At 40.5% G+C, this 16718-nt stretch overlaps 1 protein-coding gene across 2 annotated transcripts in view; it reads right to left on the bottom strand.

The window, feature by feature from the left end:
• Nucleotides 1–16718, bottom strand: part of LOC115237956 (semaphorin-5A) — an 88614-nt gene that overhangs the window by 12146 nt on the left and 59750 nt on the right. For both annotated transcript variants that reach the window (XM_029811364.1, XM_029811365.1), the window contains exon 3: nucleotides 9998–10094. In XM_029811364.1, coding sequence (XP_029667224.1) covers nucleotides 9998–10094 — 97 coding nt within the window. The remainder of the gene's footprint in view (nucleotides 1–9997; nucleotides 10095–16718) is intronic.

Raw genomic sequence — 16718 nt, 5'->3', positions numbered from 1 at the left:
TCATTATGCGACGCGACAACCACGAGGATGGACATGCGCGATGGCTCCTGCGACGATTAACTTTGCGAACACGGTTACCCGATCGATTTTCCATGTGCCCTCGTTTCGCTCCCGTCAATCCTGCGCCCCGTTTGAAGCCTCTCTCGCAATATTGAAAGAATCTCATTCTGCTACAAAATATTCAAATTTATTCGCCGTCAAGCGATTTAAATTAAGTAATAAATACAGCACACAGACAATTTTTTATATCACTGAAGGCTTTATATCTACTACGTGTATAGCTTCATAAATCAGTAAAAGACGTTGTAATGCACGCTATAAAATATAAGTACGATGATATATACAAGTATGTGATGCATAAATAATTTAGTTGTCTTGTAATTAATGCAAATTTTATAAGCATTAGATACACGACGACAGTATTTTATATTATTATTATTATTTCATGTTCCATATATTTATACATTAATACATTTATATTAATTGGCGTTGTATTTTACATTGATTGTTAAAGAGCTACTTAATCAGCGTGTACACGGCGAATCGAAATCGGCTTAATTTGTGTACTTTCCAACATGTGTACGTGCATGCGGTACACACAAGTTAAAGATGCTGCCTGTCGATAAATCGCAACTCGATTCGAGGAAATGCTAATTGCCGCGTATACACCATCGCGATAAAATCGTCCGCGAAATATCCGCAAGTGCCAGGAAATATTGCGCGATAAGTAACTGGATAATAAAGCGGTTTTCCACTTTTAGCTCGCTCATAAAATATCGAAGCAACCCGAGACCGCCTAGTATAATGTCAACCATCTCTCCGATAGAATAATTCCAGCCGTGACATTTAATTTACAATCTGTGATTAATTAACACGAGATATTTTTCACCTGTTTCACGATGTTCCTGAAGCCGTTGAGACAATCGATAAAATAGACGCACCCCCCGTGACGAAGAAATGAAACTTTATCTGCCTAACGCTACTTTCTGAAGAGGAGATCTAAAATAGAAAGATCATTTTTTATCTTGATTTATTTTACATGTGATATCAGATATCGAATAACTGCTCATACGTAATGTCTGTCAATTAACAATAATTGATTCTACATGCATTCTACGAAAATTGTGATCATGGTGTAAAAATATAATAGACGATAAATTAATTATTAGACATGAAAAAAATTAATCACATAATATGGGAGGGGGTAAAACACATGTAAAATTTGTTTAGATAAATATATTTAATTTTTAATTTTTTATCTGTACTATTACATTAATGTTAAATTTCGATCAAGATAGGAGGGCAATATCATCAGAAATTGATAAGATTACTTCGAGTTCTGATTAAGTTCAAATATTAACTGATCTGCAAGTTGTCGAAGAAAAGTCCTCGTATCCAAGTTTTCCGGGATTACGAAGTTGGACGTAAGCTTACATATCGTTCATGGCAAACGCCAGGAAGAACGACGCCAGGTCGAACATCCTACGGAATTTCTGCAAGTTTTTCCGTGACGCGCCGCAAAGAATGCGAAATCGCGATCGCGACGCGGAGTTAACTAATGTCCGGCGAAAAAGATTACGTACAGGCGATACATCACCGTAGAAATATCGTCTGAGGGGACTAGAAAGGCGACCGACTAGCAGCGATAAATATAATTATTTACGATGGACTAGATGCCTGTGTCGCACGCGTCCTCGCATAAACCTCTTTTTATCGCGCGATACGAAAAAGGTTGCCCTCGAGACGACCACCAACCCAGAGTACGGTCGCCAATCCATCGATACGCCTCTCTATTACCTGTCAGCGTCCGAGAGAGCGCTCGATAAGCTTCGGGACGCAATGACGTCACGATTGGCGCATACGGGAATTAAGTAGGAATGCAAATCGTGGCGCCGAGCGAGCGAGCGAGCAAGTGGCAAGAGGGAGTGCACGCATGCACGCGCTCAGTATGCACTTATGGAAAGTGCGATCGTGAGGGGTGCCGGAGGGAACGAGCTCTGGAAACGTGCACAGCCACAACGGGTGAATGGGATTAAAAAGGGCGAATTTTAAATTTCAGACAAGAGCTAAATAACTTCTGTTCGTCCTAATTTGTTTCGAATAAATGCATTTTGTTTTATGTAAATGTACAATATTATATTATATTTATAATCTCCTTTTTATACACATATTTACATTTAATTTCATTTATTTTCCAATTATTAGGAGCTGATTCCTCCCCCCAAAAAAAACATCGTCGTGCATTTCAATTTTCCGACGTTTGCGTTAATTAATGTCGAAGTCGATTCGCGTTTCGCTTTTTCATTGTGACTTACAATCCTTGAAGGACTCGAATGCACTTCAATGTAATATCTCGATGGATCGCGAAAATCCGTGGGCCGCGTTGCGGCCCACAGTTACACATGCCGCCAGGCCCCGTGCATAGATAAGAACACGATATTCTCATTGATCGCATCGAGTGAACGTGAAATTCAGCCGTGAAATCGGGCTGGCGTTATCAGTGATACCCATGAGTGCTTTACCGCGCTCGTGAGATCCTCGCTCTGCGATCGTATGCATAAAAATCTCGTGAAATATTCGGCGCGATATATTATAATGTTAAAAACTAAAAATTTATATTACGAGTATATAGGGACATTTAATCATATACACGCGAGAATCAAGATTATATCTATATCGAGAGAATAACTTTAGTGTGACTCAAGGATATACATATATAATTGAGAATTTAAAATCACACAATAATGATATTATATAATATTGGATATAATATTTTATGAATATTGCAGACAAGAATTTATAACAAAAAAAATCATAGAGAAATTTCATGATATTATTAAGGATTTCATTATTTTGTTCTTGATGAAAAGTGGATTTATAGCCCTCTTCCATTATCCTCGATTTTATGAAAGCCTCAGAGAGAGAGTAATGAGTGGTATAATATTAACCTGCCCTCGTTCTTACGCACAGGTCCGTTCTCTTCGACTCGAAGGACAAGTACAAAATTGGATGTCCGACTCGGCGAGAACTCGCTCTCGGTACCGGGTCTCTCGGAGGGTACCGGTAATCCCACCGATATCGCAGACGTTCAATATTTGCTGAAGATCCGCAGACAGGTCGTGCCTTCCCCTCCCCTCCTCTCCTCTCTTCTCCTCTCTATCTCTCCTCTCGCGAAGAAGTTAACAACAGCATCACCGAGACGAGATCTCTCGCGATGCGAGACACGTCGAGTAAGTGCATCGAGAGTGCGACGAGTTTCTTCGGCGGTTCGTGACGCGTCGCAGCGGCCGTACATACACATCGCGTGGAATAATAAATTCTATCGCCGTTTAGACGCGAGTCGACGAGAGATCGTCGCTCGTGATCCCGAATCGGAATCTGTGATTTCGCCGCGCCGTGTAAACGTGAACGGCGTCGGCAACGAGACCCGTCGTTATCCGTCCTCTGTACCCCTCTCGGCCTTACCTCCGTTACCGCTCATTCGGCGCAGATATACGAGCGTTGCACGGCCGTTTTTCCCCGGCAAGAAAAAGCGGGCGTATCTCTCGGAGATAAAGAACGGGAACGTCTTCTATGTGTTCGTGAATTGCTCCGGGGCCCCTCTCTATTCCGAAAACATAGCGCGGAAGAAGCTAAATGAGACACTCCCGTACCGCTTTAATGAGACGAATAACTTTCAAACGCGAACGTAGACTTTTTATTGAGCGAGATCGGATCTTTCAATAATGAAGTTCTCTTCTTTTCGATGCGTAGTATTTCTTTCTAATTAACGAAAGAATAATTAAACTCGTTTGACAAGTCAATTTGGAGTAGGAGTTGTAATAAAATGAATATTATTTTTCTTGAAATTATAAAGTAAAAAAATAATATGTCCCATATAAAAATAAATACACATTAATTCTAATATAATAAAAAGAAGCTCCTTTGTTTTACTAAAAAGAGTACAGTTTAGTATCGTATTCAAGTTTATAAAAAATATTTCATAACGCTCTTTTATTTAAAGAACGACACTTATAGTCGCTCTTATATTTATAACATATTTGATTCCTTTTGTAAAGGCGCAAACACTTTATCGCAAAGAAATGACGTTATAAAATTATAAATATTAGCAACGAGAATATCGCAGATGCGTTGGAAAAAAATACTCGTTTGGAAACATCACTCTATGTTTTCTTCGATACAGAATTGACTCACGCGGAAGCTAGAGGCTCATCTATTATGCATCAAAGGTGATTTAAGCGAATACTTTTACTTTATAGGTGAATAGCCTTTTACCCGACCCTCGCGGAAACTATATCTCGCTGCGGCTGCAGCCTATATATACATCCGCGCGAATAATTCTATGAGTAATCACAATTGATCGACGTAATCGAGCTAAATCGTAATATGTATTTCACGCCCATTTTCCATCACCGATCGGCCGTTACATAAACATGCGCATTCTGCGCGTGTAAACGCAGATACACGCACGGCACGATCGCTGACGGATAGCAAGAGAGCTATTGCGTATACGCACAGGACACGCTGGCGCCGCCTGTGACATTCTCTCCGCTTTCCAGCATCCCCTTAGTCCCCCTCGGTCCCCCCTCGCGCGTACCTTTTCCTTCCACTCGACCTTCCGAAACGGTGTGCGGGAGCATACCGTCTTGGAAACTCGGCGTGCTCGAAAAATCGTAACCCGTAATTACGTATTATGCTTCATTCGTGACGAAGTAAACGTCTCTGTTATTTCCTTACGCTTGCATTTTTTTTCCTCTTTTAGCAATCCGGACTGCGACTTTTACTTCGCTCTAAATTTGGCAACTTGCTTTAAAGAAGTAAATTTAGAACGAGATATTATAGGCGGAGTCAAGTGAAACACATAAATGTGATAAAAAATTCGGGGATATGATCTTTCTCCAATGTGGTTCTCCCGCCTTATACATCGTATGCATTTTACGTAATTCCACGCAAGATATCATATCGATCTCTATGGTAAGATACCGCACGGCGGATATCGGATCACCGTCAGTCGTTTCAAAAATATATCCCCGATCGTCACATCCACTCGCGGTCGTTGACAAACTTGCGCGACGCGCGCGTTAAAAAGTAACGCGGTCCGTTACCGGAGGCTGCTACAGCATCTGTAACAGTAATGCTTCGAGTTGAATAATAAAAGGAGGACTGCAGGATTGCGGCGTGCAAAAACGCGAGGCTGCCGACGCCAAAATCAGGTTTCGTAGGCGTAACGGTAGGCCGGCGAGATCTCACGCGACAACCTGTAACGGCGGACACGTCGATCGACATCGTCCTATAAATAAGGCCGCTTATTTGCTACAAGATAAATCTCCCGGTAACGATTTGTCACGGCGGGCGCGCGGGGCCGCGAGATACGCGCGAAAATCTCCCGCACGACTTTTCAAACCGGCGACGTGCAAATATATATGTATATATATCTCGGCACGAGATATCGACCGCGGTGAAATCGTTTCGTCACACGTGCTGAAAGAAATGTAGATGGAAATAAATTAGTCGTGTCGGTAGAGATAAATGTTTTATTAAAATAATAATAATTTTCAATCGCGAAGAATTATTCGTTCCTATAAAATAAGTTTAATTCAAAAAGATCTGTATGTGAAAATATGAAATTCAATTAAAAGGTAAAATTGTATTAATTCTCACGTATAGGACACAAAATAAAAATATTCTCATATCACACAGTCTACTTTAAATTTAAAAAATATAGATAGAAGAAAGAGAAAGAGAGAGAGAAAACTGAAAGATATTCTATATGTATAGAAATGTGCGCATTTAAAAATTAAATTAAACACATAACGATAAAGGCAGTTGCGAGATAAGCGTATCTCCGCATAATTTTAATAAAACGAAGAAAAGAGATTCGCTAGATCGTGGAAGAAAAATGCTGGAGAAAATATTCCTTCTCCGCCAAGTATCGATATGAAAATGACAGATAAAAGTGGCAATACGGGGAGACGAGAATGGTCTCACGTACACCTCGCACTTGGAGCAACATCATAAATACGATACGACCACGTTAGCGGCCGTCTATGAAATTCCCAACACCTGCGACCGGCTGTCACGAGTAATCTCGCGCGCATAAACCCGAAAACTTTTATCCGCGTCCCGAGTACATCCCGTTGCCGTCGTTTCCCGTTCGCGAACAAAACGAGAAGCTCAGCGTGGCAGAAATAATCTCATTGCGAGAAATTTCCCGGCTACGAGGCGCGATGATATCCACCGTCATGTATATCATTTCGCATTCGTCGCTTTCAGAATATATATCTGTAAAAGTTTGAAAGCCGAATAAAAGAAACAAATATAGAAATGTATTTCGAAACATACGTACACGTTATTTAGAAAGTTTGATTGAAATACGAACACGCTATAATGTCATTACTTTATTCGCTACTATTCAGCAAATATATGAAATATATTTAGTCCAGTAAAATAGTATCAAAAACACCGAATATCTATGTTGGAACTTTGTGAATTCGGGCATCTCCTATGACCTTCTACTCACCCTCAAAAAATTGGCTTGTCTATCCGTTTTGCCATTTTCAGATACTATTTTACTGAACTACTTAGTCAAGTTTTTTTCAAATTTCTTGCACGCTCGTAAGCTGTATATATTTTTCACTTATATATATAAATCTAAAAAAAATTCTGGAGAAATATATTAATTATCTTAGCCTTTCATTTGTACTTATTTCATTTGTAATTCGAAAATTGTGGGCATTTTCTGCGCATTTTTCTGTAATCTGTATTTTGCTAGAAATCGCACGGACGTGGCCACGCGCGTGGGCAGCGGCTAATAACTGACATTCTATTAATAGAAAGCGCACGGGGGCGTACTCCCTTTTCCATCGATCGATCGATCGATCGATCGATCGATCGATCGACCAGGCCTCGATCTCGCGACACTCGTATCGTGCGTGTATGCACGATCGCACTTACTTCGCGTGGGTGGACTGCATTTTTTCGTGCAAGCAGCACTGACTGGTCGTCGTGCATGGCGCGCACAACTACATTAGCAGAGTGCTAATTTTAAATCCATTAATCAGCTCGACTCAAATGTCATCCTATAATCTGATAACGGAAGATTGCCGATCATATTTATCGTCGTTAAATTTATGTTCTGCGAGGAATTAGAAATTCGATATTGAATATTTCGATATTTAAATCTTAAATCAAAATTCAATCGATAAAATATATATATGTATAATATTTGAAATATCTTTTTTAAAATTTGATTTTTTTATCGTGATAAATCGTATATCATCAGTTAAAAAAAAATCAAGTTTGAATGTAATTTTATGTTCATATATAATCAAATTAAGTCGCTATACATCTTGCACACGTCGCATGCTTGAAAATAAATGAAGAATCGAGAAAAGAAAATATCAGCCTGCTCAATTAAGAATAATTTGAAGAAATATTTCGAGTTTCGCGCTCCCCTGTTTCTCGTTCGCGAAGAGTACTTATATATTAACCACTTAAGTTAAATTAATCACTTAACTTGCTGTCAATCGCCAGATATAGATAAGACCGACCAGTCCCGTGAAACTAGTTTAGCATAATCCAAGTATCCTCTCGAAGCTCGCGGGCGTCAAACAAAGTACGAAAAAGCATCCTCGAAGAAAACGTCTCCTTTCGCGCATATCTCCTTAGCCAAGGTTCATCGATCGGGATAACCGGTAGTAGATCGGTCTTCGCCTGCTACTCAATCTCCTTCGTGAAATGGTTCTCGATCGTTTTCGCCGTTTCCCGATCTCGAGCCATTCGAGACGCGATAAAACGCCGTATGTACGAATATTATTAATGACAGACGCGTTAAAATACGATTTCGTGGGACAGGTATCGCCCACTTGATACGCAGGTCACTCAACACGCTCGTTTCCTTTTGCTTTCTTTTTCCGTTTTATTTTTTCTCATAATTCTCGTCGAATATACTTTGGATCTATATCGAACGTCATTTCCTGCTTATAACGAAGCGGTGTTTACCGGCTAGAGAAAGTATCGCAAAAAAGATCCCGCCAGTCGTGGAAGCGTCAGTCTCGGTTCTGTAGGAGAGCCATATAATTTGTATAACATATTGTGTGGTTCCCAAACATAGTTTCGTGCAGGAACGATCCGCACTAACGCGATGTAATAAACGCGGGCACGTCTCGTGTTATTCGATCCCACCGCGAGTAAATGAATCGCGCGACAAACGCGTTTACTTAAGCGCGGGCACGTATCGTGCCAACAATGGTTTTCAAAAGTATTTTCGTCGTCGTAATTCCCACTTGTAACTCGATCACACGCGGTGCAATTTATAATCAGACATAATAAGCTCGCGCCATATCGCACAAAGTAGGAAATCACGATATCACTCACGATATCGTGACATCGCGCTATAATTCGTCAATTAAGATTTCAAGCCTGATGGGAAGATGAGATAGCATGTTATGTCTTTATATCATCTAAATTACAATTTCAATGTCTTGCGCGCGGATCTGTTTATCGTGTCTTTGATACAAATGCAATCATCGAGTGATGAAATTATGGTCGATTTAAAAAATCGCAAAATTTGTCGCCGCGATTAGTCTTGGCAATTTGTCGTGATAGGACTCAATTAGATCGTCATTCTATTAATAGAAAGCGTCATATCATGAATTGGCGATTCGACTTTTTCTATTCGATTCGGTTAACGAGCGTCACGACCGAGTTTGCTGTCTAAAGAGCACCAACGAGACGCGGCGTTATTTTTCTCCCCATTTCTTTTATCGCGAGTCAAGTCATAAAACGCGACGAGGGGATAAATCGACTAGACGCAAATCTCGTCTGGCGCGAAAACGGATCGGTGCCTCCGGGAGACTACGTCGTATGTTAGCCAATTTGGCAAACCGCCAGGACATCCCGCTGAAAATCGCCGGACGAAGGAGTCAGCGCGTTTCTGCCTTCAATGGGTCGTGTTGCATCTACGGCGTCGTCGCGCGTCAAAGAGCGCGTCGACGTCTTATAACAGGACGGTCTTAAACCAACGCGCGAAATGGTTCGCCTTTTCTTTCTCTCTTTCTTCTTCTATTTATTTCCGTTCACCACATCGCTCCCTGACGGTTTATTCCCAGTTCGCGTGTGAAAAGCAATCGAGTAGAAGTTTTCGCATCGATTCGAGTCAAAACTTTCTCTAAAGAAAAATCTAGATGTTAAAGATATATTTTATTTATGTATTTTATAATTTCAATTTTTTACATATTACAAAATAGTTAAATTCTCATTAAAATTAATCGATGTTGATGAAACTAATCTCAAGTGTAAATGAAACAAATCTTAGAATTATAATTATAATGTTCTAGTTATTAGAGATAGACAGTTGTATAAGATATACATTTAAAATTCCTACAAGTTTCAAACAAGTTTCAAAACAACGTGTGCAAAAATTGACAGGCTTATTAGTTTCTGATGTGTCAGTCTAAAGCGTAAAATCATGATTATCGCGTCAAAATGTGACAATCATGCGCGATCGAATTTTTTTTTCTCGGGGCGATCGAGACGAGGTGATATTTATCGAAGGCAGTAGGTCGACCGGGAATATCTTCTCATTAAATTCTGATCTCTGCGAAACGCTTTCTAAAACTCGTTATTATCGAGAAGATCACTGGTAGACTAAACTCCATTATCGAATCCGCGACTCCATCGTTTTTCTAATATCCATGATTTCATAACAATTTCGATTTTATTGCAAAAGACTGACTTTCCGATAAGTTCGTTACTTAGTTTATTATTGTTACATCGAGATTAAAATACGGAATTTTTTTAAAAATTTATCTAAATTCGTTGTAATGTAATCGCACTATAGAAACTCCTATCGCCAGATACGTTTATGTTCAGGTTATCGAAGAATAACTTTGCAAATGCTTTTAAATTAAACGATGTTAATACACGTAACTACGTAGTTACCCTGAGAGGATTAACTCAGTAATTGAAGAAAAACATGCGACGCGAAAATACATACCGTGCGCCAACAACGACTTGCTGCCGTGCCACGTCGAAAAGCAGCTGAGAATATGTCGTGACTCCCTCTTGTCGAAACATATTGATGTCCGCTAAATCTGCAACAATTTAATGAGACATGAGTTACTTAAGTGAGGTCAAATATTTCAATTTTAAAAATTTTCATCTCCGGCATTATCTAAGTTTCAATATTAAAATTATTAATATTCCATTCTTTCTCTCTTATTTTAAATAAAATAAAACGCATATCAAAAATCGTTATAAAAAATGTGTGATGAAGAGGTAAAAAATTATTAAATAACTACAATAGATACAGTTACATAGGGCTTTCAATCTTCAACTTGGGAGGTGAGAACCGGTACACGAACAGGTGCGAAAAGTCGGTACGAGGTGTCATAATTACCGAATCGAGCGTGTCGAAAGCGGCTTTCTTTTTCGTGTGTTTACCGGTAGCAAGTTGTAATTCAGCCTAGGCCAACACGACCAAGATATGGATGCCACCAGAATTTTTGAAAGATTCTTTGCGCATCACCTAAACTCAAATGTATTAAGCCCATAATATGCCGAGTTGACAATATAAATTTTTACTTGAAGTATGTAATTAGTTTATTATGTCTTTTGTGTGTAAAAATATTTTATTTACTTATGTATTATTAATAGATACATCATTAAAAAATTTTACTTTGTCTTTTCTTTTACTGAATATTAAAATGTCCTGCAACGATTGAAAAAAATTTGGTGTGCAAAGTAAATTAAAATATAAAATTTAATAATGATTGTCACAGAAAATAAAGTTGCTGACAAATGAATACATTAATCGCTTACGCGATTATTCTGATTGCAATAGGATCATGTACGTTCTTCAAGAAATTCTGGACATTGTTAAAAAGCACATGCAAAGGAATTCTCGAAACGCGGACCACCCTGCACGATGACGACTGACGGCTCGTAGAGAACGATTTACTTCGATTCTTCTTTAAATTTTATTTTCTTTTTTTTTTTTTCTTTTGTTGACATCGCCACGAGTCGGATAGGGAAGAAGCGGCTTTATGTCTCGCGATGTCACGCCGTAATATTCCATACACGCCTCACACATGCATTCGACTACGTGCACTATCGAGGCGTAACGATCGACTTACAAGACTGCCTCGTAAAGCAGTCTTCGATCTTCATGCCGGAGAAGAGAGGCAAAGAGCAAAGCAAAAATACGGAGGATGCTGAGAGAAGGAAAGGCCGCGAAGAACATGCCGAGCGTTCCTCCTTTGGTTAACGATCCCGGAGGATTCTTCCTCTTTCCTCTAAAGCCTCTCCCTTGTTTTCTCCATCCCTTTCCTACCATTTCTCGCCTTTAATTCTCTACTCACGCTATTTTCGCTTGCGCTAACCACGCCCTACGCATCTATCTTTACGAAAGCGCGATTTTACGATGCATTCTTCAAGATAAACGAGTAATATGGAATGTAATGGACCTCATAACAACATTCCCGTAGCTTCCTTGATGGTCTCAGAACGGAACCAATTGAACAGACAGTATCAGCCTTTGACAGCTATTAATTACTGAAAGAGGTTGACGCTCTATTTTGTAAGAATCTTGAAGTGTTGATGCTAAAAATTTTCCTTCGATGTACAAAGCAATTAATTTTCGAGTTAGACCGGAGAAATGTGATTCGCGTCACGTTACTCGAAACGTTGCAATTTTGCGCCATTATTCATTCAGCGTTAAGTAAAGCAACACTCTCCCGCCCGCTCGAATATCACTTGGCGTCGCGGAACGATGAACGATGAGAAATATCAATTACTCGATGCCCATCATTTATCGCAAACACATCGTGTTCGATCTCTCAAGAACGACTCGTACGATGCTTCAGCAGGTAGCGTTCTCGCTCCGCTTTATCAATTTTCCGTCTTCCGCGCGCTGACGGGGATAATATCGCTCCGGGACGAAATTGCATCGAGGATGGAGCGATCGTGTCGTGCCGTGCTTACCTTGTACCACCTTGAGTACTACCACTGCTATACTACTATTACCACCATAAAGTGATCCCCCCAACGTACCGCCACGCTACTGCAGATGTGGACCACCGGGCTTGCTATGTTAATACCGATAATTGCGTTATGCGAACTGCCCCTCCCTCTCTCTCTCTTTCGTCACCGCAATCACGCACCACGTGTGCAAGCAGAAATGCAATTCTTTATTAAATTACCGCGGTACAAAGCTTCGTCTGGCGACTACACGCGATCAAAGTAAAATTGCTACATTGAATCCTTAGTATATCTTGTACGCCAAAAAATCAAAGGAGCTTCTCGAAAGTGTGATAATGGATGTAAAATTTTATACCGTTATATAGATATAAAATGTTTTTTTTCACAAAAAGATATAATAATTTCATTTCTTTCTTTATGCTTTTTAGCGATAAAATGATATAATTAAAATAATATAATATAATGCTGTAGAAAAATTAATGTAACCGAACGTTGGATACAAAGTGAAGCGTTAATAAAAGAGAAAAATTTATTAGATACATATTTCTCAAATATAGAGTATCAAAGTATACAAGAGTAGTATAAAAATAAGTAAAGTAAAAGAACACAGTTTTTATTAATAATGATAAGATGAAACATTTGGAATAAAATGAAAAAAAATGTGTAATTATCGCACCGCAAAACCTGAAATTTATTTAGACTTTGTAATAAACATTAAGGACGCGTTGGAATATTCTGTGCATCCTCGGAATGTCTTTCCCTTTGAATAATAATTAAAACGTATGCATCATTAATGAAGATCGTATTAAAGCCAATAGCGCCGATAGCCACGCCTTATTTAATCGATTTAATTCTGTTTCCATTAAGCGGATTAAATGCGTTGGCGCTTTAATACCGTTTACGTTCGTGAAGCACGCGCTATTTCGTAAGAGTTAATCCCAGATCTACGGGAGATTCCGTCGGATATCAAGATCCGAGATGACGGAGATTACGCGAGAAATATAAGTTACGACAAAGCGGCAAAGTTGTAAACGATAAATCGCGGGATCTTGATAAAGTTCTCCTCTCCTTAAGAGCGAGAGGATACGCATTTGCACGAACACGCGTTCGCGGGCGGAAGGGGAGAAACCGCTTTTGCATAAAAGGGGCCCCCTCCGAGCGCGCTCGTGCGCGCGTATACAATTTCGTGCATGCTCGATGCATCTAATTACTTACTCGGTCAGAGATCAAAGACGAGTCACGCGGCGTATTAACGTACGTTAGCGTACGCCGACTTCAAAGGGAGGAAATAATAGCGTCGTCCTCAGCGAGCCTTATCGTACAAGAGAGACGTAACTGCTTGAAAAATTTCTGAGGTTTCACCGAGATTTCTCTTGTTTATCGTCGAGTGTGTGTCGACGTGTCGACATGTCCCGTATGCTTTCAGAGTCTCTCCTCGGATCTCCAAATAAACTTATCTGTTTATCTAAATGTGCGTCCGCGTAAGATCGATCGTTTTGGTGAAGCCTGGGTGGTCGGATAAGTACTTGAACGATGGGAGCGAAACACCGTTATAACATCGATGAGCGAGCTTCACCGATTGGCGGAATATTAATATTAATTGGCCCTCATAATCTTTATCGATACGCGATCTCTTAATTGCGTTCGCAGTCGCTGTACGTTCTTGTACGTCCGAGTTGGCTCGTCGCCCAGCCGTCTAAGTCGTTATTTAACTCCGATACAACTTACGTCAGCGTGCTGATTTTTTTATAAACCATAATGCCGGACAAATTGATTGCGCCTGCTACGTGTAATGAGCCGGGAAGATTAGATAAAATAAGAGAGCTGAAATAACAATGTAAAGTGCCAAGTTATTTTTGACATTTTGTAATAAAAATAGCGAGTATTATTAATCTTCTCCTATTCTTGCCTACTTTCTATATTACGAAGATTTATATAAATTTATGAAATGTATTTCAGTAGAGAAAGTGTAGGATTTTTTAGACCTCATGGCATGCAAGACGTTTCGCTGCAATTAATATTATAATAAAATCCATAAAATAAAGCTTTGCGCATAAAATATGCGCAAAGTTTTATTTTGTATATTCTATTACAATATTAATCGCAGCATAATCTTTTAATTCCCATTATTTTTTTTTTTTTTAAATGAGGTATATGTGCGGATTCCACCATGTCAAAAGCTTAAAAAAATTTATGGCACCTGGAGAATTAATATACGCCAGTCACTGATCCGCCGAATCCCCTTTACAAGGGGACAATTTGGGCGACGTAGATGAATCGCGTCGCGAAGAATCACTCCTTAATAAATCTCTTAATTTTAACGAATCTCCTTAAATGAGATCGTATAGAAGACCTCACCCTTCGCCAGAAGTCTCGCGAAATTTATGGTAACCCTATAGAGAGGAGGGCTAATGTTAATATATACACCTGGTCTACCGAGAATCTCCGTCACGGTTTAAGGGACGGCGACGTAGGTGCAGATCGTCGCGTCGCGAACAATCATCGCGTGCGCATTATCAATGATCGCCACGCGATGCAAGCTCCGGTCTCATACCATTATCCACGTGGCCGTTTAACCGCACTTGGCCGCAACCACGTGGGTGGCTCGACTTTGTCCCGCGATAATCCCCGTCAATTTGCCCCTTCCCTCCCCTTCATCCCCGCCCTCTCTCGTCATCCTTTTCTTTTTTTCTCTCGCTCGGATACCCGCCAAATTGCCCTCTGCAAATAAGGACGCGTCGACGGTCCCCGCGCTCTTGCATAATGCCTTCGCGCGTGCAACCGTACACCTTCCCGAGCTCCTCCCGGCCCCTCCTCTCTTCTGCTTCTTCTACCTCGCGGATTTTTTTCTCTCGCGATCACGCCGGCGGAGCAACACGTGGGTGGTTTCGCGGGGAACCGATAATTTTCGAAATTGGTCGCGAGGAGGCGGCAAAATGTGAAATCGCGCGTAAATCGTAAAGTTCGGCCGAGCGGGCGAATGAAGCGTATCGCGACGAAAAAAAAAGGAAGAGATATAGCTAGAGAAAAAAGAGAAAAAGACATGAGAGACGAGAGACTTTCCATTTTTTATTTTCTCTCTCTTGCAGGAGGAAGAGGAGATATTCTTCTCGTTGAAATATCTCTTCGAAAACTCGAGCTATATACGAATATACGTATTACGAGGGACGAGTGATCATAACGGGTTTCTGTACGCGCGTCACCGCGTATATTCCATTTAGTTGCGAACGAGCTGCGAGCGATTTTACGATCATCTGTAATAAATTAGATGATTAACGAAGCGAGGTGCTGAAATTTACGGTCGTCTCGTACGCGCTCATAAAAATCGGCCGATATCGCGCCATCGCCGCCGTCGCGGAATTGCGACAACCTGGAAAACCGTTGCCTGCTGCAAAATCCGGTTGCATCCGTTTTACCTTGTATAATTTCGGGGCGGGGACGATCTCGGGTGATAGCGCGCGTAAGTGAGTTCTAATTACGGTATTATGTACACACGTGTATGAGAACGACACGACGAGGACGATGCGTTCCACGAAGAGAAGATCGACGTACGCTGTCATGCGTGCGTGCGTGTAGCCTAACCACGCAACGTAAGTATGTGCACGTTCCACGTTTATCTCTCCACCGGAGATATGCCTCTCTTAATCGCGCAGATAAGACGCGACGGGTGTTTACTCGAGCCGCCGCACGTTGGTTCCTTATGTCTCTGCGTTTATAACGCGACGTCTTCACGAAGGAGAGATGAGAGACGTTTCGGGGAATTTACGTTCGTTTCTCGAAAGAGTGGACCTATTACAGATTGTACACCATGCGAGTTAAGCTTGACGTTGTATAGGACGTTCCTTCATCGATAAACGTTTTAAATTCGCGGTTTTAAAATCCCATTTTCGACAAGATTAAGTCATTAGATAGTTATTCAATTTTTATCTCTCATGGCTTCTATGCTTTTAACGCGCGACTCTCAGATTTTCACCCTGCAATATTTACTGAAATATGAAGAATATGACGTAAGATTATGAGCGGTCGGTGCAATAAGAGAACGGAGAAGCATCGGGAGCTGATAACGAAAAATTCCACATTACGAGGCTGGAATTTTCGCTGCACGTCACGTGTGCATGCCGAGTGCACATTTTGCTACGTCCAATATCCGGGATAATCGTATCACGTCTGAATTTCCCGTCCGTCCAATACGACTCAATCTCCGAAAGCGCGAGAAAAGCGAATCGTGAGATCGTCCTCGCCAAAGGAGATATCGTCCTCTCGACGTGCCGGCGGATACTTTCCTAAGCGGACGCTTCCGCGTATCCGAGGCGGCTAAATGATATCTTCCTCAAACGATAATTTCTTCAATATCCTTCGATTTCTACTGATTGTGAGACTTTGTCACGTTTTCTGCATAATTTCTGCCGAGACTCCGTAAACTTTAACTTTAATAAGATAAGTTTTTATTTATAACGTGACGTATACACTGAAAATGTATGCGGATTTATTATGCAATCCTCTGTCACATAAAAAGGTTTTTTTTTTTAAATTCGAAATATATAAAAAAAGAAATCCTTCTCAAGAGATAATTTCTTCGATATCCTTATTTTTGATTTAAACGATGAGTCATGTTTTCTGCATAATTTGCCGAAATATCATAAACTTTATCTTTAATAAGACAAGTTCTTATCTGTGAGATGATGTACTAAAAATGTGTGCCAATTATTACACAATCTCTTTCTCTCTTCTCCGTAAAA

This window comes from Formica exsecta, unplaced genomic scaffold, assembly GCF_003651465.1.
Source record: "Formica exsecta isolate Colony F162 unplaced genomic scaffold, ASM365146v1 scaffold314, whole genome shotgun sequence".
Classification (NCBI taxonomy): Eukaryota; Metazoa; Arthropoda; class Insecta; order Hymenoptera; family Formicidae; genus Formica; species Formica exsecta.
Note: the sequence above shows the minus strand (reverse complement) of the source record. Positions and strands in the feature narration are given on the sequence as shown.